This window comes from Lingula anatina, chromosome 6, assembly GCF_051362555.1.
Source record: "Lingula anatina isolate TDL-2025a chromosome 6, LinAna3.0, whole genome shotgun sequence".
NCBI lineage: Eukaryota > Metazoa > Brachiopoda > Lingulata > Lingulida > Lingulidae > Lingula > Lingula anatina.
This window is the reverse complement of record NC_141772.1, coordinates 15467968-15494168: the sequence shown is the minus strand read 5'-3', so window position 1 is coordinate 15494168 and position 26201 is coordinate 15467968. Positions and strand designations below refer to the sequence as shown.

The following is a 26201-nucleotide window of genomic DNA, read 5'->3' as shown; positions in this document are numbered from 1 at the left end:
CTAATGAAAGTCTAATGGAATGTTTTCAGTTTTAGTTTAAATCATAAGGGGGTGTTGTCTCAATGCTTCAAAACTGGTTTTGAAGAATTTAATCCACATTTCATAATTAATAAAAATGGTGAATATGTGGGTCACGGTAACGTTATTGACGCGGGTACAAAAACTTTTTATAATCATGTAAATAATAACAATATTTTTGCTATTATCCATACACACTTCATTCATGAGGGGCACACCACTTTCACATGCTTTTAAAATGGAATTGACAAACACAGAGGAATAATGCACATATTTTATTTACTGTAACTCTGTCATATGGGACACACACTGAACAAAGTTGATCTAAAGAATGTTCCAGATTGTAGTTTTTTATCAGAACTATTATTTTTTTATTATTATTTTAACACAATAAAGTTCAGTTAAATACAAAATTTAACAAAATGAAGTTCAGTGTAACACAAAGTTCATAATTATAACATTCTTCCTGACATATGTAGACCAATGGTGATATCTGTTCTGTGCTCACTAAGGCATCCACTCTTGGGATTCTGAAAAAAATTCACACAAAGAATCTGTTAACTCTGATAACGAACAATGGATAACCTAAGATCACAAATAGTTTATTGCTTATTCAAACAAAGTACAGTGCATTATGAGTGGCAAACACGCATTACTGAGACACATTTTCTTCACCCATTTTCGGTGCTTCATTGCGTAACGTAAGTGTTGCTAGTAATCCATTATTGCTGTTTTTACAGACGGTTAAATTTTAAACGCACGGAATACAGTGTAGCAGCTTAATTTAAGACAAAACTAAAAAAAGTAATTCAATTTCGATGATTGAGTTTTCGAGAACAAGAGAACATGAATACGGTATCACCGCGTCACCATGTTCAATATGACCTTTAGTCCCCCATGTGAAACAGATGCAAAACGAAAGTTCAGACGAAGTCACCCTACTTATAGAATGGTAAAAATCAATCGGTACACAAATATGTTGAAACAATTGAAGAAAAATGAAACGAAACTCATTATTTCTCACCTTCATACAAAGAAGATCCCAATAAACAATCCTGTGACGGTTAAATCGAGGGAATTACACCTGTGCCCTGCATCCTATCTCGACAGCGTCATTGCGTGATATGTTATCAGAATGGGCCACCCGCCAGTTTGAGCTGGTTTTTTTAGTGTGCAAAAGAAGCCATTCGTGTGTAAGACGTCATCAGTTAGTGAGTATGGAAGAAGATCGCTATCGATGTATAATTTTCACGCGGCATTTTAAAGTCGTCTGATAAAAATCGATCTCTGAAGTTTCAGCGTTGCGAACGTTATATTGGGACGCGGTGAAGAAAAATCGACCTTGCTGAGCAATAAATGTGAAATTCTTAAGAAAACTGATATTATCATGGACTTCGTGACACAAACTAACCGACATACTACTTTGGACGATTGAACAGTTTTAATACGGAAAGATAGGATTAGATGAAATTTTCATCGGGGTGGGACACCGCATGTATCGTAAGTTAAGCTAATTTTGTGATCATTTTTCAGTGACTTCAAATAAATTTTTATTTAAATAACAATTTGCACATTCTGTTTATTATATCTTCTTGCAGTAGATGTATTTCCTGCTTCAATAATCCATTCAAACCCTAAACAAACTGTTCTTAAATAGAGGTAGGGTCAAAATTCCACAAAAAAGGACGCCATTTTGAGGGTTATTTCGATATATTTTCTGCTTTTTCTATTTTTTTGCTTTTATAACAACATCCTCCTTGCTCATGCAGCTTCTTTGATTTGTTATTGAAACATACACAACGATGTCATGAGAATTTGGTTGGCTATCTAAATTTAAATAACATTCTTGTTATGGCCCCCCTGCAGTGCACCACTAGCAAAGAATGACTGTGTTAAGTTTTTATAAATCTGTACATGTTACTGACTATTTGAACCAGTAAAGGTCTTAAGGATGAAGCAGAAATATACTGATATGGCAAAGAAATCCAACTTGTATGCATGAACCCTAGAAAACTTTGTGGTCTCACTCAGTCAGTGATTTCATAGAAACAAAACATGACATGTCAAGAACAAATTTCTGCTGACCTAGTGAAGAATTAAATGATCACAACAATGTCAAATGGACATAATTATTCAAAACAGGACCAAATACAAAGATACAAACAACTGAAACTTAATCAGCTATGTAAGTCATTATTATAATGACTTTGTATTCTTCGTCGTTATCGATCACTAGCGACAGCGTTTCACTAGTGCAACGGTGATATGCCCTCACTGTGACTGTGGAAGCTAAGCAATGCTGAGGATGGTGGCATCTCTGATAAACACATATTCTTTTGTTCGTCTTTGCACTGTGACAAACTGCGATGAATCATCCCACTTTACTACAATTTCAACAGGAAAAACAAACAGGCGATCAGATTTTCAACGTACCGTTTGTCGTCTGGCTTGTTGTACCTCGACTTCGGTTTCCCCCTCTTCTTTCGACCTTGTTTGGCCAAAACTGTGAAGAAAAGGAACAATATATGATAGATTTTGAGAGAGAGCAGAATTCCAATGACATTATATTAAAAATTCAGAAAACACTTACCCTTTCTTGGGATTTTGGAGCTCATTTTGAGCCAAGAAAGTTCGAGCTCCCTTTTAGCATTCGTTTGAGCATGCGTATGATTCACTTCCTCTGACAGTTTATTCACCGCATCACAGCCTCGTTTCTACACAATCTTAGGCTAGTGTTGATTTTGCCATATGATGAACACTGAATGTGACAGGTGTGACAAACCTCATGCCACAGTTGCAATGTACGTAGAAGGGATGTGTCGATGACATTTACATGTAATTTTGCTCTAGTTGTGTCTGCATACGTTAACCTTTTAATTTTATTTTTAATTTTTTAGTTTATCGATATGATGATGAACTCCTTTAGTTTGAACCATTTTGAAGCTGTTTAAATGTTATCTTGCATAGCTATAGGCACAGACCTCTGTCTTTATTTGATTCTAAGCAACCAAGAGGGATTAATTTGACAAGCTAAGAGAGAACATACATTTTTGACTTTTGTTGTTTTTTGGACATTCTCTGATTGAAATACGCCTGAAACCCAGAATATGGAAAGTATTAGATTGCAATATCAAAAGGATAGTTGAAATGTGTGCCCGATTTTGAGCCGCATATAAATTCAAACTTTCCTTATAAAATTTTGCGCGGTGAACACTGTCAAAGTAGGCCTTTGTATAGTTTCTAACAAAACTGAAGATGCTCGTTGCATAGTATTTTGCTGCTTGATGACACTTTCAGTGCATTGTTAAAAATAGAATACCAGTAGTAGATTCCTGAAAATCATTTTCGATTTAGGAAAGACTCTCAAAATGCAAAAAGCAGTACCCTATAAGTAAAACGTATAAAGCAAAAGAGCTTGTAAATTGTCTGGTGATGAAAGCCTCACATTCTGAAAAACATTCACATTTTGAAATAAAACCCTGGCAAATATCCGCGTCAGTGTTACTTAGTTTGTAACAAAAGAGTTTTAACTTTAAAAGGCAGTAAGTTTTTTTTTTTTTTTTTTTTTTTTTTTTTTTTTTTTTTATGAAAGAGTTTTTACCCTTTAACCTTTTCTCGTTTTAACTCTCAATTTTAGTTCTAATTATCTTTTTAATACACTATGGTGTTTATCGTTTTATTCTCACATCTCAAACTTGATGATTTTTATTATTGCCATCATTGTTTCACTTATACAATTTCTGACGTATATTTTACATAGGCCCATTACCCATGTAGCTGAACAAATCAAATCATCATTCATAGTGACCACGACCTCAATTGAAAGGGGCCGTCATATCTAAAAAAATCCAACGCTCGCTAAATGACCACACTATGAAGCTGAAACGGAATTACATGTTAATATCAGGGATATAATGACTCTAGACTGGTGATATTGGCTGAACGGGCAAGGAAAGCAGTTTCTTTGGCGCCTTAATCCCCAAAATAAAGCCTGCCTGAATATACATTGCACGGCAATTCTAAGAACTGACATTAACCATGTCAGTAATTTATTAACGAGTATTTAACAAGATTTCTTATTATATACCTGTTGTTCTATTAAACCTCTTCTATTTCTGTCCACATGGCGGGTAGGCTCCACAAAATATCTCTCAAAAGAGCTTACAGTGTACGTAGGTCTTAACTTTTAGATATTTTAAAAAGGTACTCTGTACAGGATTTTCCACCAAAGCAATTTTTTTCCTGCTTGCGAATCATTGCTCTAGCCGTCCCTGTACTTGGAGTCGATATTTTATTCCATTTTTATTTGAATGATTTAGTTCTGAATGAGATATGACCTGCCAATCGTTTTAGCTTGGAACGCCATGTCTTCCTATTCATTTTAGAATTATGGATTTTTTTGGAATTATTGGCGTCGGGTACTTTTACTGGGGTTTTATTGTTTTAAGATCTGAATTGGAAAAGATCAGAAACTAGCTTTGCAGGATATGTAGACATACAAATGACTTTTGGACATTTTCAAACATATAGTAGACATTAATGAGACAAAAATCTTGCCTTCGGGAAATTTTTGAAATGTTGAAATACTAATCGGCCAAACATATTAATCAACGATCTCTCTTACCTTCTTTCTTTCTCTCTCTCTCTCTCTCTGACATGATAACCAGGTAAAGTGTACCTAAAAGAACTACTGATCAAAAAGGCCCTACTGGGATTCGAACCCAGGATCTCCTGTTTACTAGACAGGCGCTTTAACCAACTAAGCCATAGAGCCGATAGCACCGCTTCACTCATGTCATGCCATATGGCTAACAATTTGGTTAAATAGATCCTTGTATAAAAGGCCAACAAAGAACCCTATCAATAATAACTTTGTCGTGAAAGACATACTGGTGATTAAATTGAACTGTTTGATATAAAAAAAAAACTTTATTAAAAATAAACCCTATAACCCCTGGTTAATGAAAATTGGCAGATCCAAGTTTTTGCTAAAGTGGGAGAGGGCGCGCAAAGATAAAAAACATCCTTACTTCATTCGGCAAATCTAAAAAAATATACAAGGCCAATTTTTCTTTTATATATCCGACACATAGTGAAAGGATGAAAATTTTTCTTATCGCCCGGTTTACTTTTTTGGGGATGGGAAAAGATGGTACTTGTTGTACATTCATTTCTAAGAGAAAGGCTCACGGCCTTCTGAGCATATCATATCATTTGGCATTTGTTTTTATAAATGTTTCACGTCATACTAGACATTGCATGCGCTTAGATATATAGATGTAACTCATCAACAAGATACCTGTGACTTCCACTCGTGCCTAGCACTCTTGCACCTCTTTAAACATTCAGATAGTGCTAATTAATGACAGAACTCATATCTACCGGAATTTACCCACCCCTGGTTGATAATCAGTGGACGAACATAATGTGGGGCTTTTATTCTAATCTTAAGCACACTTGATCCATTGTTAAAATCTCGTTTCACTTTGGGAATTAACATACGAGCACTGCATGCAGTTAGGCCCCATTCCCATAGACAACATCGGTCTATGTGGGTCGACCCAACTCTGCGGGGACCCCAGCTTAACTGAAAAATAATGCAAAAAGTTAAACTAAACACATCGGTAGAAACTATCTGAAGGCCTGCAAAAAACGGATAACATCTCAACGGTACCGGATCGAAACGGGAATGGAATACAGTAGTTCCTCAAACGTCTTATATGCGATACCCGTTCTAATTTAAAAAAAGAACGTGACAATATCTTAATTATTAATTAACTTGTGTGACTGAGTGTTTTGCGATGGCCTGACTTAAGCTGAGGTGCAGTCATGCGGTTTTCATCATAACGATACGTCCTTATTGTCTCTTATGATTCAAGATAAACAGGATCCTCTTGAATATATCTTGGATATTCATTTATCTATTTTTACACGTCCTGGTAAGTCCCCACAACAACATGCGCTATTTCACACCTTATGCTAGAAGGTTAGCCCCAGCCCTATGCCAGGGCCACAAATGGATTTTTCACTAGATATTCAAAGATATATGTATCAAGCTTATGCATGGCACATTTCTCCACTGTGAAAAAAGTGCACATAATTAATCTGCAGCCCTGGTAGAGGGTAGTTAGCCCACTTTTTATATAATCTAGTATGACATATTACGCAGTGCTGACGACGGCGACGACTGTCTCGGTTTGTTTCCATTTAATTACGGAAGCATACCTCGCTCATCTGTACTCAATGCACGGCAGTGTTGTTCCCACCCCCCACCCCCCCGGCTTGCGAAAATGTAGAGCATATGGAAACCTGTTTCTCTTTTGTTTCACATTGCATTTTTAACTACGTTGCTTCTTTCTATTAATAAAAAAATTCAAAATAGACAGCCCGTTTTCCATTGCAAAAGAAATTAGTATATGATTGATCATTTTTTCCTCATTTTCTTTTTCCTTTTTTTTTCTTTATTTTTATTCCTGTTTTTCATTTTTTCATTAGAAAAATAGTACGTGTATGCAATATCAGGACGATAGATTCCTCTTTAGGGAGAGAAAGAGAGATAGAGAGGTCAGAGTTCAGCATACAGTCTGATCTTGGAAGAAGAAAACGTTTTATTCGTCCAAGGCCTGAGGCAGACTCTCTGGCTAGGACAGGAAGCAATAATGATTGAAGATGACGCAAGTTAGTTCAGGTAATCTATTTTGCCATGAGGAAGGTAGGGCTACAAGTTGAGTAAGTAGCTGTATGAGTCATATTAGATATATGTTGCAGTCAGCTCGTCGGTGTAACGGAAAACACCAGAAGCGCTAATATTGCGTAAGCGCAAAAATCCCATTGAAATTTCATTGTTCAATGAAACGCTGATCATTGGCACGTTCTAAGAAATATGGGACAGACAGGTTTTGGTGCAGCGCTTGAATAACACTCCTTTTTTTACCTTCCTCTTTATATAAAAAGGCGCTCTATTTTAAGCAACGAGACAAATAAGTAAATATATGCTCATAGGCAATATAATAACACACTGATAGTTTTAAAAACAAAATATTGGAGCTGCCTGACCTCGAGGCGTTTGAAAGTAAATAACGTTATCGAATCCTCACACAGAGAAGCGTGCAAAATCATACTACGGCATACCTGAATAAGGTGGAAGATTAAACTGTGGAAGATAGCGCCATATAGCAAAAGGTAAGATGCTCACGAGAAAAGGAACTTGTTGAAGTGCTGTTGAGATGAGTAGTCTTGTATAGTATTAGTTGGCAATTTATTACTGATTGATTGACGTTATGAATTTTCGATGTCGGTTTTTATGAGAAGTATTGGCTAACGGTGTGGGACGAGTAAACTTGGCCGTAGATCTCATAGGAATCTGACGTCTACTATGTGACATGGAAGACTTTTTGGGAAATATTTTTTATAAATTTAACAAACTAAAATGCTGTTTTATGTACACTGTGACTTCTGTGGTGTATCGCTTTCAGCTAGTGATCTTTTCTTGATTTCTCTTTAGTTGTCGGACACAGAGATTGAAAGCCAATGTTTCGCCGGTTTTACCAGAATTTCCGTGACCATCAATCCTTTGTAAATTACTTTACCCCCCCCCCTCCACGCACACACACACACACACACACACACACACACACATTCTTCTTCTCTCACCGGGTATTCAAAATACTGACTACGCATAGTACAAGTGCTGGTGTTATCGCAATCTTACATCAAAGTATGTCAACCTTTGGCCTAGTTGACATTTTTCCAAGTCAGTAGATTGCCTTTCCAAGGCCAGCAGGATTGGTTTCACTTTGCTTTCAAAAAGGCGAAGAATTAGTATGGTACTTGGATTTGAAAAGTGTCACCCAGCTACTGATTTTTTAAAAATTATTTTATTTGATATTATTCTCATAATATTAATTGGGGCATAAACAAACAAACAAATAAATAGGTAAATAATTATGAAGTTATATTGGCTTCCTTTAAGGCAATTTTACCAGTATGAATCGCGTTGATTTCGTTGATATGAAGTCGATTGTTTCTGACATCTCTCAAATACCACCACCCCTCCCCCTTTCACGAATAAAAAAATAGTAAATAGATGTTTCCTGTTGGTGCCTCACGTGATTTCCACCAGCTGTGACAGTATGTCTTATGCATAAACGTAGTAACAGTGCTGTCAGCGAATTTCAACTGTTGTATTTTGAAATTAAAATTAGTGCACGTGTAGACTTTAATTTATCACACATCACGAGTGTAACTCATTGTGCAAAGCGGCAAGCATAGCATGTATATATAGTGCCATTCTGTTTCTACTCGTCTAACAACCGTCTGCTTTTACAAACGATTGAATATTTTACAACAAATGATCGATATTTTATTTATTTATTTATTTATTTTTTTATTTTTTTTTTTGACTGTTTAAATGGGATGCTGACTCAGCGACATTGGCCTAAAACGTCCAACAAACCGATATCAGTCTTAGTTAACGTACCTAAATTGTCACCAATATTAGTAAAAATCGCTTTTTTATATGCCGAAAAAGTGACACGTTAAATGTGTATGTGTAAATCGGTAAATAAAATGGAGAAAAAAGTATTAGTTGCTTAAAAGTATGACTTTCTTCAGACAGTTGTATTTTCGTCTAACCGTTAAAGAAAGGGGGGTGATGGTGTGCATTCGGTGATGACAGATATAAATAACTAATTTCTCTCGGTTTTCATGCATAGAATTTACCCACCAACCAACATTATCTCAACTGCCAAACCTGAAGATTCTTTTTTATTTAATACAGCCTTTTCTTCACTTGGCTTCATTTTCTGTTAGATATGTATATTTTCCGCATTTTTATCTCCCGTTGTAAATGCGAAAGCTGCTCCCCGCTGTAACTTAAATTGATAAAGTATCTTTCTTTTTGTCTATTTTATTCATTGTACTCATTTATCTTATTTTGCCAAAACCATACCAATTAATGCAAAAATAAGGCTAAATGTAATGAGTGATGAAAATTAGGTCTTCGGTCATCTAAAAACTTTATCCAGGACATAAAATTCTAAAATTTAAACATTTAACAATGTATACTTGCAATTAAAATTTTCATGTGCGGCCTCTCTTATCTGTTTTTATTATTATTATTATTACTATTATTATTATTATTATTATTATTATTATTGCAAAAACCAAGCATTTCTCTGTATGTAAGGGTAAATGAAAAATGCCATGAAAACTAAATAAACCATTCTGTTTTCGGTCTTTTCATTATAATACCTCGTGGATATAGAAACTTACATGTATAAAACTGTTCTTAAATTCATATACTAAATTGAATTTAAATTTCAAATATTCATGTGCGGCGTCTCTCTTTTCGTCAGACTGGTACCACTAGTGTTCCCCAAAATATGCAGCCCCTGTATTTAGTCGGGTACAATGTCAAACACATAAAATTTCCAGAAAAGTTTACACAAGAATAAATGCCAGTCATGGAAAAATGTGCAAGTTTGGTCACCATTCATTATTGTTTTACAGGGATTGATTACTATGACACAAAAGCACACCGCATGCACCAAGAACTACTACCTTAACCTATTATAATATACTTTACAGATATCAGGAAAAATGTCACACAGCAACTGGCTCTTGCTTGCTGTCGTCTGCTTCACTCTGAGTGCTGCAGCATATGCAAAGCCGTCATACCAGGAAAAATGGCGACTTCAATACCATTTTAGCCCCGAAAAGAATTGGATGAACGATCCAAATGGACTTCTTTACTATGGAGGAAAATATCACCTGTTTTATCAATACAATCCTTTTGGTAAGCATTCCATGATTAAGCTTTCGTTTGATTTAGTTTCGACAAAATTGATGAAAAATTATGTATGCGTCCCAAAGACGAACTGTTGGACTATTACGGAAATGTTATTTATTTTCAATACAATGGTTTTAGAAAGCATTCCATTTTAAAAGTATCGGAGATATAACATTTGCAGGTTCTCTTCCTTTGTTTTTTTAAACCTTCTGTCTTTTTTTTTATTTCTGTTAAAATGATGGCTGGCAAGTTGAAATGTCAACGTAAATCAATGTCCCTGTCATATGGTATATTAAACGAATCAACATATTTCGAATATCAGAAAAGTCAAGCACACTTTAAAAAATAAAGTGCACTTGACTTTTATTCAAATAACGTGGTATTATTTGGACCTGTCCAACTGAACTTGTTACAGTGAAGTTTAAGAACGCTACATACTGTTGATCATGAACACTTCTTTATCGAGAGCAAGGCTCTGTTCACAAGTTGAAAGCCGCCCACGTAATGGTAGTGGATTCTCCGCGGATATCATGCGGCAAGCTTTCAAGTGGGTCGGCCATATTTGATCCGCATATCAGTTAGTTTGCGGATCAACTGAGTTGTGAACAGAGCCCAAGCGTACGTGGGGAGTGCATAAAGGGTGGCAATGAATACCAATTTAAATTACGTGTATAAATCCAGGTGTCCGCTGGGGTCACATGAGCTGGGGTCATGCTGTCAGCGAAGACCTTGTTCATTGGGAACATTGGCCAATAGCCATCCCCGAAACAGGTGACATCATGGCCTTCAGTGGGAGTGCCGTTGCTGACGTCCACAATACATCCGGGTTCTCTAGAAACGGTGCCGTGCCCTTGGTGGCTATATACACCGGATATAATAGGTAATGTAAAAAATAACAGGGTTGATACCAGGAACTAAATTGCCTTTCTATAGAAAAAAACTTGTTATCTTTAGAGTACTATTTATGACTCTTTCAATTATCTAGGAAATATTAAGTCAACGTTTCAGTTGATGCTAGGATCCAAAATAATATGTTATGATAGATCTTTGGTGATGGAAACGGGATAGGGGCTAAAAACAAGGGAACAAAAATGTATTGACAATTGCATTGTTGTCATTTGTTATGTGTGGCAATCATTACATTTCATTAGCTCAAAGGCCGCTAATGAGAAACAGGACCAGCGCCTGTCCTATAGTTTGGATGGTGGGCGAAGCTGGACGATGTACGCTGGAAATCCCGTTCTACAGATAGAAGAACACCACTTCCGAGATCCGAAAGTGATTTGGTATGAGCCTTCACAATCCTGGATTATGCTAGTTGCAAAAGCCAGAGACAATATTTTTCAGTTTTATTCTTCTCCAAATCTAAAAGATTGGACGTATATGAGCGACCTTGGCCCGAACGGAACAATACCGACAGGTATGCCATTAATGATAATCCGTTTTTTTTCTTAATGAACATATGAATGCTGACATGTATCAGTTCTACCTTAAGCGATCAAAAACATCTCCGACAAATAGGCCTACCGTACATTTTATTCTTCTTGGATGAAGGTATTTTTGTGAATAAAACGCAGCGTTAAACAATTCATCGTTGCAGGTGAATGGGAGTGTCCAGATCTCTTCCCTTTAAACGTCACAGGAGAGACGGGTGTGCAAAAATGGGTGTTACCTATATCAGTGGGCAAAGACTCCGTTCCGCGCAGAGGAGTAATGTATTTCATAGGTACGTATATTCTAGCTTAAATTAATCTAAATGCCAAGATACATGTATAGGTTTTATTTGATGTGTAACGAGGTTGTGTTTTTTACAGGTGAAGGACAAGATATTTTAGATTGTTTCGGTCACAAAATTTTATTCGCTGTAAACAGTTGTCATTGCGAACTGTTGAGAAACGGTTACAGATCTTTTCAACATATATTTTTAGGTTCCTTCAATGGAACTCACTTCACGCCCGACGAACCTGTTGCTAAATATTTGGACTTTGGAGAAGATTTTTATGCCGCAAATTCGTGGAATAACTTTGTCGATGGCAGACGCTTGTGGATGGGTTGGATGTGGTATGTAGATATATTTCTTAGATGTCTAGATCGGAGAAGCCTAATATGGGCAAAATGATAAAAGATGCACCGTAAAAGCCTCCTTAGTTTTCTGCTAAAACTGCAAAACCATAGATGGCAACCAAACCCACGGGTGCGTTGACTGGTATTTTTGTTAACATGCCCATATAGAATTGCGTGTTGACGGGGGGATGGGGTGTGTGGCGATGAACTCCCACTAAATTCAGCCATAGTTAACAGTCTGCACTCTGGATATGATAATTGTTCTTATTAACAGCACATCGGCTGCGATAGTTGAGACGAGTAAAACTCATAACGTGAATGAGCTCCCATCGCATCTTATGTGATAGATAAAATTCTGACTAGTACAAGGGGTCATGTAGCTTTTTTCCCTTGGCAAGTTGGCACACATTACCTTTGTCGTTAACATTTGTATCTGTGGCTTAGTAAATTATGGCTATAGATTGTAAGTTTTTTCAAATTATATGGTCGATCATTTGTTATTGGAGATCCATACTATGTTATCCTTATTCTTTTATTTGTACTTGATTATATGGAAATCTTTCACACAATTTTTGGAAAATCGTAATACAATAATAAACAAACATGTTTTGGAGCGAAACATTCTCTGTTTAAAGAAGGACTTTTTTTCCCTCGGTTTAATGAAACTTTTAACGATGCTATGTTGCCCTCAAAGAAAGTTTACTGAGCTTTTGAATCACAAATATCGTATTTATCATTCAGTTCGTGGAGATACTGCCAGGATATAGAAACAAACCCGTGGCGAGGAGCCCAGACTATGGTGCGTGTTCTTTCGTTGGAGAGAGAGAACGACGGCGACATTGTGCTCGTTCAGAAACCCATCAAAGAAATGGAAAAATTGAGGACCGGCGTAGAGTGGAAATATAGAAATACCGATATTACCACCGTACGTATGCTGTATAAGTCTTCGCAATTTAAAACGAAAGTATGGTGATTGTTTTCATCTTGGCATTTTATGGTCGGCCATGTATACGCACGAAGGCCAGTTTAAATAGCCTCTGTAGTCTAAAAACTGTATATAGCCAAATATGAAGATAATGAGGAAAAATATGTAAAACGTTTAAAACATAAGTTTCAGAAACGCTTTTCAAAGTATACATTTAGAAGATGACACTTTCATTTTTTCTTAAAGGTGAAGCAAAAATTGACCACCGATAAAGTGCATGGACGGTTATTGGAGGTGAAAGCAGAATTCAAACCGAAAGCCGGGACAGAAAAAGTAGGGTTTAGCATCCTTCAAGGTCCAACCGAGGAAACGCTCGTGGGCTACAACCACGTGAACAAAACCGTCTACGTCGATAGGAGTCGCTCTGGTTTTATAGACCCCAGGATGGGTACGATAGATGTCGCTAAAGTCTACCTCCAAGGCGGCATCTTGAACCTTCACTTTTTCGTTGACTGGTCATCTGTGGAGGTATTTGCGAATGGTGGCCGTCAGGTGATCACAAATCGAGTTTTTCCGAATAAAACCGACGACGGCTTTGGTGCTTACGTCATAGGGAGCGATATTGATGTGGTCAATTTGGAGATATATGAATTGAAAACCACGTGGCAGAGTTACTGGACCACGAGTGGCGCTGCGTCTTTGTTTTTAGTCACACCTGGACACTCTGTTGTGTTTTTATGTTCAGTGGTTATTACGGTGTTTCAGTATTTAATTGCTTAGGTATTGTTTGATAGTGTTGGTGTCTATATGCATTAGTCGAGATGCCACTCCCACTGGCCCGAGTTTTTATAAAATAAATAATAATACAGGAAAACACATTGCGGGATTAGGGTTTTGGCAACTCGACTATAGCATTGGCAGTGGGACGCATACAGTATTCCGTGTAAAGACGTACGTTTAGTATTTGTTATACCCTTGTGCTTTAGTTTACTAATGTTGTGTTCTTCATATCTTCAATATGGGATGTGTCATCTAAATCTACACAATAACTAATAGGGCCTACTATCTTTTCCTTTTCTCCAGCGACCGATCCAGAACTGTAATAATAATCTAAATATTTCTCTTTACCATGTATTTTGTACGTCCGTCATAGCCCCACGCTGTCTTTTGATGAAGTATTTTAATGTATATGGTAAACATCTGTCACTACCACAGTATAGAAACGTTAGATAAGTCATGGTTTTTTATAAAATGTCCATGTAGGGAGCAGACTCAGGAACTCTCCTTTTGCATGTTCAAACGAGGAACGTGTTATTGCTGTGATTAATTATGTAATAAAAATCATGCAGCTTACGTTGACAGAAAATGAACATACAGTAAATGTTTAGAAAATAATGATACAAAGGAGGGTATCTGTTTTGCCACCGTTATTATTATTATTATTATTATTATTATTATTATTATTATTATTTCTTTTCTTCCGCATTGAATATGTTAAATATGGGAAGAAACATCCACTACTGCCGGTAGTTTTCGCTGAAAATTAAACAAATTGGCAAAGAAAATGATAGGCTGTAGGAAAACAAAAACTCGTAATAATATCTTTTTATATTCCCTCCGCTCGAAATCTTTCATATGATGCTGTTCAACAAGTATGTACAACCACCTGGCAAAAGTCAAAGGAGGCGATAATGGACATCAAAATAAAGCGATCTCTGTGAAAAAACATTGATTAATCTAATTCAATATCAAGTTAATGCGTGTATTTACTAAAATACACATTACATTATTTTCGTGCCTCCGTAAATTATAAAGCAATACTCCCGCGCGATAATCCCTTAATATCAAACATATTACTCTTGCATAAAATTAATATTGACGAAATGTACCTCCTGGCACGTAAAAATTGTTCTACCGGTTGCGATGGATGTCCTTCTGCAATTGTGGTTCCAACTCGTAAAATAGATTCTAAACCCTAGCCGATACAACCCCCGCCATATACTTATACGCATAGGTTGTAGGAGGTTGTGTTCCGCACTGTGGAACTCCATTCCTAATTGTTTGACGTGTCTCAAAGCTCCTTCCGCTATGGCCGTCTGTAAGGACATCCACTCGTGACTTTCAACATCAATCTTCAAGTAGTCTAACGTTTTCTGAAGAACAATGAAACGTTGCTCGATTGAAAACAACAGAAACTAATTTCCTGTGCCAAAACAAAACAAAAGTTTATGATAGATTTACATAAATCAACCGAATATGCCGAGGCCTATGCAATTGTTTGGGTTAATAATGATATAGTAAGTTTATTATAACATAGCAACCAAAAGGTTGAAGTTGTACAGAAAATAAATTAGATTAAAATTTACAAAATGAAATATTTTTAAAAAGTAAAGTATACACAATAAGACCAAAATGAGTTCGAAAATAGAACATAGACCACTAAGAGTTTGATAAAGAAAAAGGGATAGAGGTGTTTTCTGAAACGTAGGCCTAAGGCTCCTAATTTTGGTACACTGAAATTTGACCAAAATTCAGGACCGAACGTTTCAAAAACTGTTCGCCAACTGACAACAATTTTCGCTGAACATATCAAAGTATAAAAAGATATTTCAAGAATTTTAGCGCCTGGAAGTAAGGACATTCTTTTGTGCCCAATGAGCCTAAAGATACGGTCCGCAGAAAAAGGCCGTGAAAAGGACGGGTCTATCTTGTAAGTAAAGGCGCCTTTGAATTCTACTACATGTCCTTACCTCGCGATGGCCCAGCTTGTTCATTATTGAACCCAGTGTTTTCACAGTCCATGGCACTTTCTTTTTAGTAATCACACTGTTCCGCCCGAAGATTCCCAGATTGTGGAAATTTACGTACTTACTACGTTTATGATCCTTTTCTCCTATACTGAAAATGTAAGTCAAGGGTCCCTCATAAAAACTGAACGCCGAAGATAAAATTAAGGCAGTTAAAAAGATTTAAAAGAATAAAATGATGACCAACAATTTTGGATAAATTCTCATGGCCATTTTTATATGGCTGAATTTGGTTTCATTTTCACTGTACTTTCTTCAAGTTTTCCAGACCTTTTGTTCTGCTCAGATTTGTTACACAGTGTCTCTTTTGAGCATTCACCAAGAAAATTTTTTTCATTGGCGTCACCTGGAGATTGTTTCGTACTGATTGTATAAGCCAGGCATTTGGATGGTTGTGTGGATCGTTTTGGTGTAGTTTTGGAGGAAAATAAATATACTAATTTTTAAATGTTTTATTAATTTTTGCAAGAATGTATTCACCGAGATAATTCTGTACTATAAATGTAATTGTTTTGTATGTAGACAAACCTTGGATCAAAGGAATGAACTTCACAATGGAAAACATCCCCCATGTAGTCATCAAACGTCCAATCTCTGGCTATCCTGCAAATGTCAAACAAGCGTGGTTAACGACCGTACATGCCAAGTGTGAGCATGGCAAGATTCGGAGTGAAATTTCGCCTCTCATCCTGCGGCTCTCATTATACAAGGTGGATGAAATTTAACTGAATAATTGTGAATTAAAAGTCACTTATCTTTGAATCTTACTCTAAAAATGATCATTTTATTATGCATACGATATTTAAACATTTCCTATGATAATACAGGTGCCATGCGTTGGTTGTTTTTACTGAATAGCTTTTGTTTCATCCCAGTGACACTCAATACTGGGACGAATCGTTTTGCGCTCTCTTGAATTCTTGCAGTCAATAAAATATACAACACAAAACATGGGTTTAAATTACTGCTTAGTGGAATCACTCATATAAATTATATAAAATTACCGTTCATGTTTCTATGGTTTTTCATATGCATATAGCCATAACACTTTTTTGTATTATCAAAACCCAAAAGAAATACTGACCCAAATGAATACACTAGACAGGCATCTTTCTTCATGTCGTAAGGTGGATCTAAGCAGACCTCCCAGCCGCCCTCGGGATCTCCACCTGCTCGGATACGGTTGCGGCAGTCAAACTGGATATTGTTCAGATACCTAATGTATAATTACGTTATATTGGTAATATGGGTGAAAAGGCAACAAACAATATTATTTCTGTGATTTAATACAAACAGAATTGCCGCCTTAGTTAGCCAGGTTTCTACACTTGCCTGAAATCAGGCACATATCTTAAAGGCATACATTATGGTCCCTTAGCGTGCAGTAGTTATTCTGCTAAATTATGAATAAGAATTTGCGCTTTCCTCCGCGAAGCCAAGCTGTTGCAGTGTCTTTTACACCATCAGCTGTGCTAACAGTTGTTTTTGGTCATGATAAAAAATTGATGACTTTCATTGATTTTTGCTTATGCGAATAATCCGAACCTTTATAGTAGCATGGTACGACAGGAACGATTAAATGTATATGTTTGAAGGCAACAGGACGATTTCAGTTATATCATTTTAGTATTTTTAAAATCGACTGATCTTAGAACATATTTTTGTAAAGGAAAGAAAAATATAAGCGTTATTTTTCACGCCATTCCTCCTCGGAAACAGTGTAAAACAAATGTGTATTGATAAAACAAAAATACATCATGCACCGTCCTGAAATTTGCCTCTAATCAGAACTTAAAGAGATACGGTAAAATAGGACCCATACATAGGTCTACTTGGATCGACCCAACTCTGCAGGGATTCTCGTTGAATGCAATCAGTTTAACAGCTTAACAAGCCTCCTCCTGGCGTAAAGTAGAATTTAGAAAAGCTGGTGATAATACAAGTACGTTGGAAACAAGAGAAGGTGTGTCATTCAGTTAGCACTAAGCGGGAGTCCCCGCAGATTTTGGGTTTTCTATGGGGTCATAAACATTAATAAAATTTAGTGACAATGAGGGAATTTTTTTATCGAAATAAAACAAATTCCAAGCATTTCAACTTCAATAGTTTCATGAACATCAACATTCGATATCATTCTGACACGATTTCAATGACAAGTAGGAGGAAAGGGATCATAGAGGATAATTGAACATGATCTGGAAAACACATGGTTGCAATAGTAATAATCAATCAATTAGTGTCATTGAGCATTAAGGCAAAAATATCGAAATGCAAAAAAAAAATCATGTTATGTCATGTTTCATTGCATAATTTGCGAAATGAAAAAAACCAGATCTCTTCAAAACCAATTAAAATACACTCCAACCTCACCATGTTTTATTAAGTTGCTTTCCATTCACATTATGAGACATTACCTGAAAAAGTCTCTCTCTAGTTTATCATACGCTTCCATCGACATATTCATATTTGTGATAAATTCTGGGGCGTCCTTGCCTTCTAGTCTGTCTGTTTGAATCACAGGATCCTTGATTCGGAATACATGTGACCCTTCAGTCTGGAAAAAAATTGCAAAATAAAACATGTATGCCCAGGGTCTTAGTTCCACAACCACTTAAGTTAGTGTGTGTGTGTGTGTGTGTGTGTGTGCGCGCGCGCGCAAAATATTTGTTAATTATTTTGTATATACCCTTTTGTAGACTTTTAATTGATCGGTCCATCATATCTTATCCTAATAAAAAAGAAACATTATCTTCGTGTCTATGGAAACAGACCTATGGCTTACCCTTTTGGACGGTTTATACTCCTGTGCGCAGAGCAGACCGGACCATGATCCTATCATGACGAAAAGAAGAGAAATTCCCGCACACATTGCGATCCATGTTAAGCAGTTGGTGAAATTTTTCTCGATTTGTCTTGTCCAGCGGAACTTCACCATAACGTATTTTGTTCTTTTTCTTCAAGTCAATTAAATGTCCGCTATGTAACGTGAGATAAAATATCTATTTGTGAAACGTCACTCGGTTGTTGCAAACGTGCCACGCGGTAGCTTACTCGCCAACCTCTGACTTATCAGATTAAGCAAAAATCATTATCGCATTTTTGAATATGCATCGTCGGATGGCTAAATAGGCCTTCGGATAAATATTAATATGCAGCTGCCATTGTGTAAGTTCCGCATGCAGTTGTCCCATTATGAGATGCCACGTACGTCGCACCAACTGACTTTGACAGATCCAATCTGAATTGGTGTAAATGGCGCAGATTCCATCACAATCCGGCGTTCTTAATTTTCAGAAGAAGAATACCTTCCCTCTTTCTTATAGGCACCATGCGGTAAACAATGTCGCTTGATTACAATAAGCATTGCTAACGGCAATTCGATAACAGGCCCATAACCGGAGATGGGTCGATCCTGCTAGATCGATCTAGGTATGGGGACGGGGTCGACAGCGACGTAGATTGCAGCCAAACAGCAAACAAGGCGCAGAATGCTTGTTTATTTAAAATATAAGAACAAATTTAGATTATTTGCAACAGGGTTATCAATAATAAGGCGAGAACTAAGAATTTCTGGAAACAATATTAAGTGATAAAAATAGTTTCTTCAAACATCAGCTGAAATTACAGTCTTTTTCACCCTAATATTTATATGATTAAATAAATAAATAAATAATAATAATAATAATAATAATAATTATTATTATTATTATTATTATTATTATTATTATTATTATTATAATAATTGCAAATGGGTTATGGAATCAATTAGTTTTAAAAAACCATGCTACTGGAAGTTGGCAGCATCCACGTCAGTTTCGGAGGCTATACTGAAAAGTTTTTTTCTTTACTGGCAGTCATGTTTCTACATGCAGTCAAAGAAGCTGTAAGATATGCTGTTTCAAGTCTTTTGTCAACCTTCTTTCACCCTGAGCTTCAGAGATAACTTGAAACAAACCCCTACTCTATAGTATACCCTTGTCGTTTCAAGTTACGGCAAGGGTGTGCTAAAGTGTGAAGGTTCGTTTCAAGTTATCTCTGAAGTTCAGGGCGCCACTTTCCAACATTTTGATGATTGTGTGTGTTACAGATTAGACGAACTACCATGTTTATTCATTTATTTCTTATATGCTAACACTGACCACAGGCACGTAGCCAGGAGCTCGACGACACGCCCATTTTTGCAGGGAGAAGGTCCGCTCTGGGTAAAATTTGATCTGGGCACACGACGGTTTTGTGGTAAAAGGTCCACTTTATCCGTAAAAGAACTCCCTCTTTTGTAATTGTTGGCTACAAGCCAGAACCATGTTGTTTCTCAAGTTCACGTCTGCTCATTATACGTAGCGCTAGCGGTACGTCCTGGCGACGATTGTTCAAAGGACCGCGCTATCAATCAGTGATCAGTTTAAATCTGTCATTTTTTCAAACCACAAGTAATTATCAAAACGATTAACCAGATAGACTGAATATGATCAAATAAAAGTTGGGGTTAAAAAAAACATCTGTGCCTTTATTGTGAACAAACACCTAACGGTTATTGCCAGATCTAATTTTAAGGGATAAAAACTGTTCATTTTGTAAAAAAAAAAAAATTGATTTTCCTGTTCCAATCTCCCCATACTTACCAATGGTTATAATCCAACTTTGTGTGTGTGTGTGTGTGTGTGTGTGTGTGTGTGTGTGTGTAAAAAGTGTTTTTTATAATTGCCTGTTTAGAGATTATTACAGAAGGTACAGCCATCCATAGCAGCCACATAGTCCGATGGCATGCACAGATTCCAAAATAATTGTGATAACCACTGTTTTGTTGGTAAAATATAATTTATTATATTTCTACGAGCTGTTTACAATGTATTTATCAAGAATTGTGGATCTCATGGGAAGAGTAGTTGTCCCTTGAATAACCACGAAATTCTGTGGAAAAACTCATGCCTGTGACACAGACCAACATGAGTAGGCTACATTCAATATTCATTCTCTATCATAAAATGAAAAAAAAAACACAAAATATGAGAAAATCAACAATTTATTTCTAGTTTGCACAACACATAACAAAGTACAAGACCAAAAAAAATCAATTAAGTACATTTTATAAAACATTTAAAGCTCAATTATGCAAGCCCTTATTTCAAGGTACCAGTATATTTCTATGGAACATAAAAAAAGAGGGAAAGTAAAGATATTTTTTCTTTTTACTCAATCAGCAGCATACACCAAATGAGCTGCCCGAGGCAGGATCTCCAGTTGTGGTTTCACCGTGTATACCTCACAACCAATGTGAAAACTTAAAATAATATTTGGGACATGTGCTAAGATGCCAGCCTCTCCTTAAATAAGACAAAAAGGTGTAGTAACATTGTAAATACTGCAAAATAGATATGTCTCAGGAAATATTGCCAAACATCCATCCCAAGTACAAGTAGATGTCTAACAGTGACACTGCTGCCTGCAATGAGTAGCTTCTACTCTGATAAAATCACTCCATCCTCTGTTGCTGATAATAACTTAATTCTTGCATGGGACCTTGCTTAGATATCTGTGAAGATCTTAATGTGGCATTTGTTCATTATAAATATTTCACATATTTCAAATATATCACATTTTTGTGCCCCAATTCAATGTCTGATGTTTCTTGTTATAAAGGCTCAGCATGAATTATTCTTTCTTTACAAGCACCTTTACTAATCATGATTGCATATTTCCCCAGTCCATTCCTAAACAGATTGAGGGAAGGTGGCAATGGAAATTCCCTTTCCTATTTCATATGTTTGATCCAACAGTTCTGATATAAAATGTAATACAAAACCTAATAAATTATGAATTATACTAATTAATACAAAATTTGCTTTAAGTTAAATTATTTTATACAAAACAGCATGTTATTTTGTTCTCCTGTGATACATCCTTTTTTCATGGATAATACTAAAAAAAGGATTTTAAAAGTTAAGGTTAAATTTCATCAGTCTCCTTAATACAGAATCTTTATCTAGGCTCATAGGTAGCAACATTTATCAATCGGTCAAAATTCTAATTAACCTTTTTTCCTTTTGCTTATTATAAATAATGTAAATATAATCAATAACAATAGGTTTTAAATAAATTTTGGTCTCCTTTTCTTTGGCCCAAGTAAATTTATGAATGCCGTGAAAGAATTTTGCCTTGAACATTCACAGCCCTCCTCATTACTTGACTTAAATAGGGCCCCCAATTGACCTGAAAACTCAAGTTGGTTATATTTCACTCAAGGCAATGGGAACTAACATGGGCATTTGCTGCCACTCTCTTCTACTGGTTCTTGTGGTCGTATCCTGAATGCTCTCCCTGCGCCATCTCCAGTATTTTGCGACTGCATCATGCTATGGTCAAAGTCTACATGACGTACCAACATGTCTTCCAGTAAACATCTACAAAAAATAACCGTTTATTTTAAAGGTGAAAAGAAACTTAAAGATGAATTTGAAGTCAACTTTTTGCCACTAAAGGCCACCAAATGCCACCATACAGTTTCAATTAGTATTACTTGAAATGCCAATGGGTCATTGATTCGCTCTTACGAAAAATCCTATAGGATCCTATAGGATCTTATAGGATCCTATAAGACTTTTTCATAAGGGTCATACATGTATTACCTAAAAAATGATATTTGAACAGATTTTTGCTTGCTTTTAATGGTGTACAGTGAATATAAACAGGGCAGATGAGCAGGCCAGACAAGTAGGTCAAATTTACAACTAAATATGTGAAGAAGGTATAGTTTAAAGCTCTTTTGATAGCTGACCGAGTGATTTATTTGGATTATCTCTTGGCATTTCGACTTTAGTTGAATAATTCAAGGAACTAGTAGGAGTGGCTTATATGTGTTTATGGGAATCCATGCTCTACCTAGGTTCAGTCCAAATGTTCAAATCAGTCCAAATGTTATTTTAGGTAACCATACGTAATATTCGGCATGTCATTAATTATTAAATATGCCTGGGGGAACATGGAAAGTCATTTATATTGCCCATAATTTTCTTTAATTTCAAATAAAAATCTAAAAAACAAACAAACAAAAAATAATAACAATAATAATCTGATTTTGCAGTTTCAAGCCATGAAAACAAATGGGTAATTCTAAATAAATATGTCAATGTAGAAAATATTTACAAATAATTGGGTACAAAGTGTATAAATTAAAGATTTACAGTCTCATTCCATAAATCATTTTTTTTCTGAGAAATAAGACATCTTCAAGGCAACTGCCCAAACTATTTACAAAAGAAATTTTTTTCTCTCTCCTCAGTTAAAGCAATCCATGGATTAAAAAAAAAGAATCAATAAATTCAACAATTTTTATATTGATCAGTAATCAAATACCCAGTTGATCAATACTCCAAATGCATTCATCTAATAACAATTTTCAATTTTTAACAGAGTGTTAAAGTTTTTTTTTTAACTCATACCTCATGGACTCTTCTATCATGATATTCTCCTTCACTGAGATCTCTTTCCAGTCCAGAAATTCATTTTCTTTGCACATAGTTTCTATTTCCTCCTGGTCTACTTTGCGTTGTTGGTGGAGATCACACTGAAAACAAAGCCATATGCATACACAAACTTGTGTGGTAGACATGTCTTTTCTAAAGTGAGCACACCCTAAAACAAGAATTAAAGACTTTTACTTTCAAAAAGCTTTATAACTGATATGACTGTTTTTAACTTTACCTTGTACAGTAATATGTGTTCATATATATATTCATTATCTTAATGTTTAAGCCCTCCTTAATGTTAATTTACCCTTGTAAAGTCTACTGAACACTTTTAATAGATTTTAGAATGTAAATACATGTAAATTTAATCATTATTATTTAGAAGCTGGGCTTCAAGTCTAGATTGTCACTTGCCATCTTACCCCATTCTCTACCAACCCAACTTACCTTGTTCCCTAATAGCAAACATGGGACATTGCTCCCATCAGGTAATGTACACTTGGAGTCAAGGTCTTTCTTCCACTTGATAGCATTATTAAAGGTGGATTTCTGGAGCAGGTCAAACATAATGATACAGGCATGGGCATCCTTGTAGTAGACTCTTGTCATGGATGTGAATCTCTCCTGGCCTGAAACATGGTCAAAGGTGGTGGTATTTTAATGAAATTAAAATTCACTGATTGATACCCTTTGAAGTTAGAGTACTTTGTCTCCCTGAAATCACCCATCACCACACTAATGAATAAAAATATGAATTGACATCGATAGTTACCAGCTCTTTTTGTCATTCCTACATCAGCCCAATATATTCTAACAACTGAAGAGACAACATAAGCTATTTACATTATGGTCTCTAGTATAACCTGCCTGGAGATCAAAACCACAGTAAAGTTGGGCACTCTGCCATAATACCACAAGAAAGAATGTAATGACAAAAAGAAAATATGGAAATAAAAGAAAAAAATTACACGAAATGATGTGTATTTTTATTTATTTTATTTTATTTTATTTATTTTTTTTGGTAATTGTTGTTTTGTAAACAAATTATATTTCTACTACTGTAGAAGGTTAGCTCAAGCAGAAAAAATTTAAGTAGGTAAATGGAAACATACTACGTACAGTAGTTGTCTCAAAATAGCAACTCATGACTGGCATGTGACTTGCTTTTCAGGTCTTTGCTTGTTGGCATATCACATGTCCTACTATTTAAAGAGACGTGCTTTCCATACTAAGACACTAAAATTTTTATCTCAACTTAAAATGTGATGAAAATGAATACTTAACTATGCTAAGAAATAGAAGAATTATGATGATGACATATTTTAAACTGTTTTCTTTCATTAAAGAGAAGACTTGCCATGAATGAAAATGTGGTATTGGCAGTTGTTTTTTATTTAAATTGCCACATGAAAAGTATTTCTAATAGATTGAAAAATCCAATTACCAATCTTTCTGATAACACAATTTTGGAATCAGGAAAAAAAGTTCTGTATAGCACTTGTCGTGTTTTTACTGTATAGAGTAAAAGTTTAGGCTGGCCTATTTTTCAGTATTACAGCTACCATCTATAAAAATGGCCAAATTTCGAGGATTTAAAAATTCTAATAACTGTAAAATTTTACAACTTTCCCCATTGAAAATATGGAGGTGTTATCGTACTTTACCTGCAATGTCCCATAGTTGTAACTTGACTGTCTCTCTATCAGACCACTTCACAACCTTTAGAGCAAAGTCCACTGAATTATAAATAATAATAAATATCATAGCTTAGTCCTTTTAATACTGTACAGAAGACCTTAATTTCACAAGCATGGTGTAAGATTAATTGCTCATCAGATATAAACTTTCCCTTCCATACAATCTGTAGATTATATTAAACTATGTACATGTATATAATAGTATTTGGTGTGAAATGGGGAGCTGACTTGGCACATTAACATTTTACATCATGAAAAATATAATCTATCCGAATGATCTTAATAATCACAAAAGTATAAAGAATCCAGAGTGAATTAAAAAGGTTAAGAATTTCCAAGAAAATGGTAATGATACATCAAGCTCTCACGCCCACTGTTAGCCTTCAATATAAGTCCAATTAAAGCTTTGCCGTGCCTACCTCCTATCGTCCCTTTATAATCTCTCCTATAACTGTCGTTCACGTATCTCTGGACAAAAGAAGTCTTTCCCACCGTCGGGTCACCAATAATTATCACTTTGAAAAGCTTCTCCATATCAAGTTATAGACAACTTCAGTCAAAAAGTACTCTTGGCGTACCGATAACGCCTCTCGACTTCCTTATTTCCTATACACGATGTAATATATGTGAATGGTGGATGTAAATGCCTTATTTCACACAACTGCTGCTGGACATTTGCTAAATACAGAGAACATATAGCTATATGCAGCGCTTCAACGGTTGAGTAAACAGTTGTTGAGTAAAAAACTCGTGCAGCAGCACTGACCTTCACTCTTTACACGTCTGGTACAATGACAATAGAAAAAAACAGACACTGTCACGTTTGTATAGATGTCATTTAGCCACGGCGGCAACCACTATATCACAGTCATTATACATATAGGAAACAATGGCACAGATGAGAGCGTCATTAATGCAAATGACTGCATTGTTTTCCTCAAATTGGATTACGTGTGGTCTACAAGCCGGACAGCGCCATTTTGGACAGATCACATGATGTTTTGACCTATTTAAAAAAAATCTTTCCGCAAGGCTGTCTCGTTTTCGATTTTTGATCCGATAACAGTACAGTGCTCTCTACATATAATCAATGTATAGTTTTAAATAAACAGTAAAATTAGTTTCCCGTTTGTTTATGGTCACAAAATTATTTCTAAGGGAGGAGATGGAGGGGCAGGTACACCTCTATCGGGACCATAGATTTACTTTTTAACTGGAAATACTCAGAAATTTCTCTGGTTAATTATGTGCACTTCTCTGTGCTGTGAGAATATTTACCCATCATGGATTTAATCAACCAGCTAGAGTGTGTGTGGGTGAAAGTAGGACAAACCATTTTAATACAGGAATTAGCAACATGTAAGGGGGGGGGGGGGGATGAAAAGAGTACGGAGGGGGGAGGTCTAACATTCAAGCTTCTTTTATTTGCCAGCA

At 35.9% G+C, this 26201-nt stretch overlaps 4 protein-coding genes, 1 long non-coding RNA gene and 1 other non-coding gene across 9 annotated transcripts in view; 1 reads left to right on the top strand and 5 right to left on the bottom strand.

Moving 5' to 3' along the window:
* The window catches only part of LOC106154350 (SRSF protein kinase 1), a 38478-nt gene extending 35751 nt beyond the window's left edge, over nucleotides 1–2727 (bottom strand). For both annotated transcript variants that reach the window (XM_087014766.1, XM_013528674.2), the window contains exons 1-2: nucleotides 2609–2727; nucleotides 2452–2521 (exon numbers count right to left, since the gene is read on the bottom strand). In XM_087014766.1, the coding sequence (XP_086870892.1) occupies nucleotides 2452–2521; nucleotides 2609–2633 (95 nt within the window). In that variant the 5' untranslated portion in view covers nucleotides 2634–2727. The remainder of the gene's footprint in view (nucleotides 1–2451; nucleotides 2522–2608) is intronic.
* Nucleotides 281–2441, bottom strand: LOC147761238 (uncharacterized). The gene is made up of 2 exons (XR_015334946.1): nucleotides 1043–2441; nucleotides 281–548 (listed from the first exon to the last, which is right to left on the bottom strand). It is a non-coding gene; the product is annotated as an uncharacterized LOC147761238 (long non-coding RNA).
* Nucleotides 2728–4718: 1991 nt separating the features above from the next.
* Trnat-agu (transfer RNA threonine (anticodon AGU)) lies at nucleotides 4719–4792 on the bottom strand. The gene has a single exon. It is a non-coding gene; the product is annotated as a tRNA-Thr (tRNA).
* Nucleotides 4793–6583: 1791 nt separating this feature from the next.
* LOC106154361 (uncharacterized) lies at nucleotides 6584–14543 on the top strand. Of its 3 annotated transcripts, none has more exons than XM_013528693.2 (8): nucleotides 6584–6706; nucleotides 9607–9814; nucleotides 10490–10688; nucleotides 10960–11228; nucleotides 11409–11534; nucleotides 11737–11869; nucleotides 12614–12797; nucleotides 13044–14543. In XM_013528693.2, the coding sequence occupies exons 2-8, from the start codon at nucleotides 9619–9621 to the stop codon at nucleotides 13575–13577; spliced, it is 1641 nt and encodes a 546-aa protein (XP_013384147.2). In that variant the 5' UTR covers nucleotides 6584–6706; nucleotides 9607–9618; the 3' UTR covers nucleotides 13578–14543. The 3 variants fall into 3 exon arrangements, with proteins under 3 accessions (XP_013384147.2, XP_086871790.1, XP_013384146.2); XM_087015664.1 differs by having other exon boundaries at nucleotides 6605–6730; XM_013528692.2 differs by lacking the exon at nucleotides 6584–6706 and adding an exon at nucleotides 6911–7200.
* LOC106154360 (putative methyltransferase-like protein 24) lies at nucleotides 14388–18669 on the bottom strand. Its single transcript, XM_013528691.3, has 6 exons — nucleotides 18387–18669; nucleotides 18019–18158; nucleotides 16689–16820; nucleotides 16133–16207; nucleotides 15548–15695; nucleotides 14388–14950 (listed from the first exon to the last, which is right to left on the bottom strand). Exons 1-6 carry the CDS (start codon nucleotides 18537–18539, stop codon nucleotides 14651–14653), a joined length of 948 nt encoding a protein of 315 aa, XP_013384145.1. The 5' UTR covers nucleotides 18540–18669; the 3' UTR covers nucleotides 14388–14650.
* A 1940-nt stretch (nucleotides 18670–20609) lies between these two features.
* Nucleotides 20610–25763, bottom strand: LOC106154319 (ras-related protein Rab-29). Its single transcript, XM_013528638.2, has 5 exons — nucleotides 25187–25763; nucleotides 24735–24806; nucleotides 23518–23699; nucleotides 23044–23168; nucleotides 20610–22005 (listed from the first exon to the last, which is right to left on the bottom strand). Exons 1-5 carry the CDS (start codon nucleotides 25299–25301, stop codon nucleotides 21858–21860), a joined length of 642 nt encoding a protein of 213 aa, XP_013384092.1. The 5' UTR covers nucleotides 25302–25763; the 3' UTR covers nucleotides 20610–21857.
* Nucleotides 25764–26201: the final 438 nt, after the last annotated feature.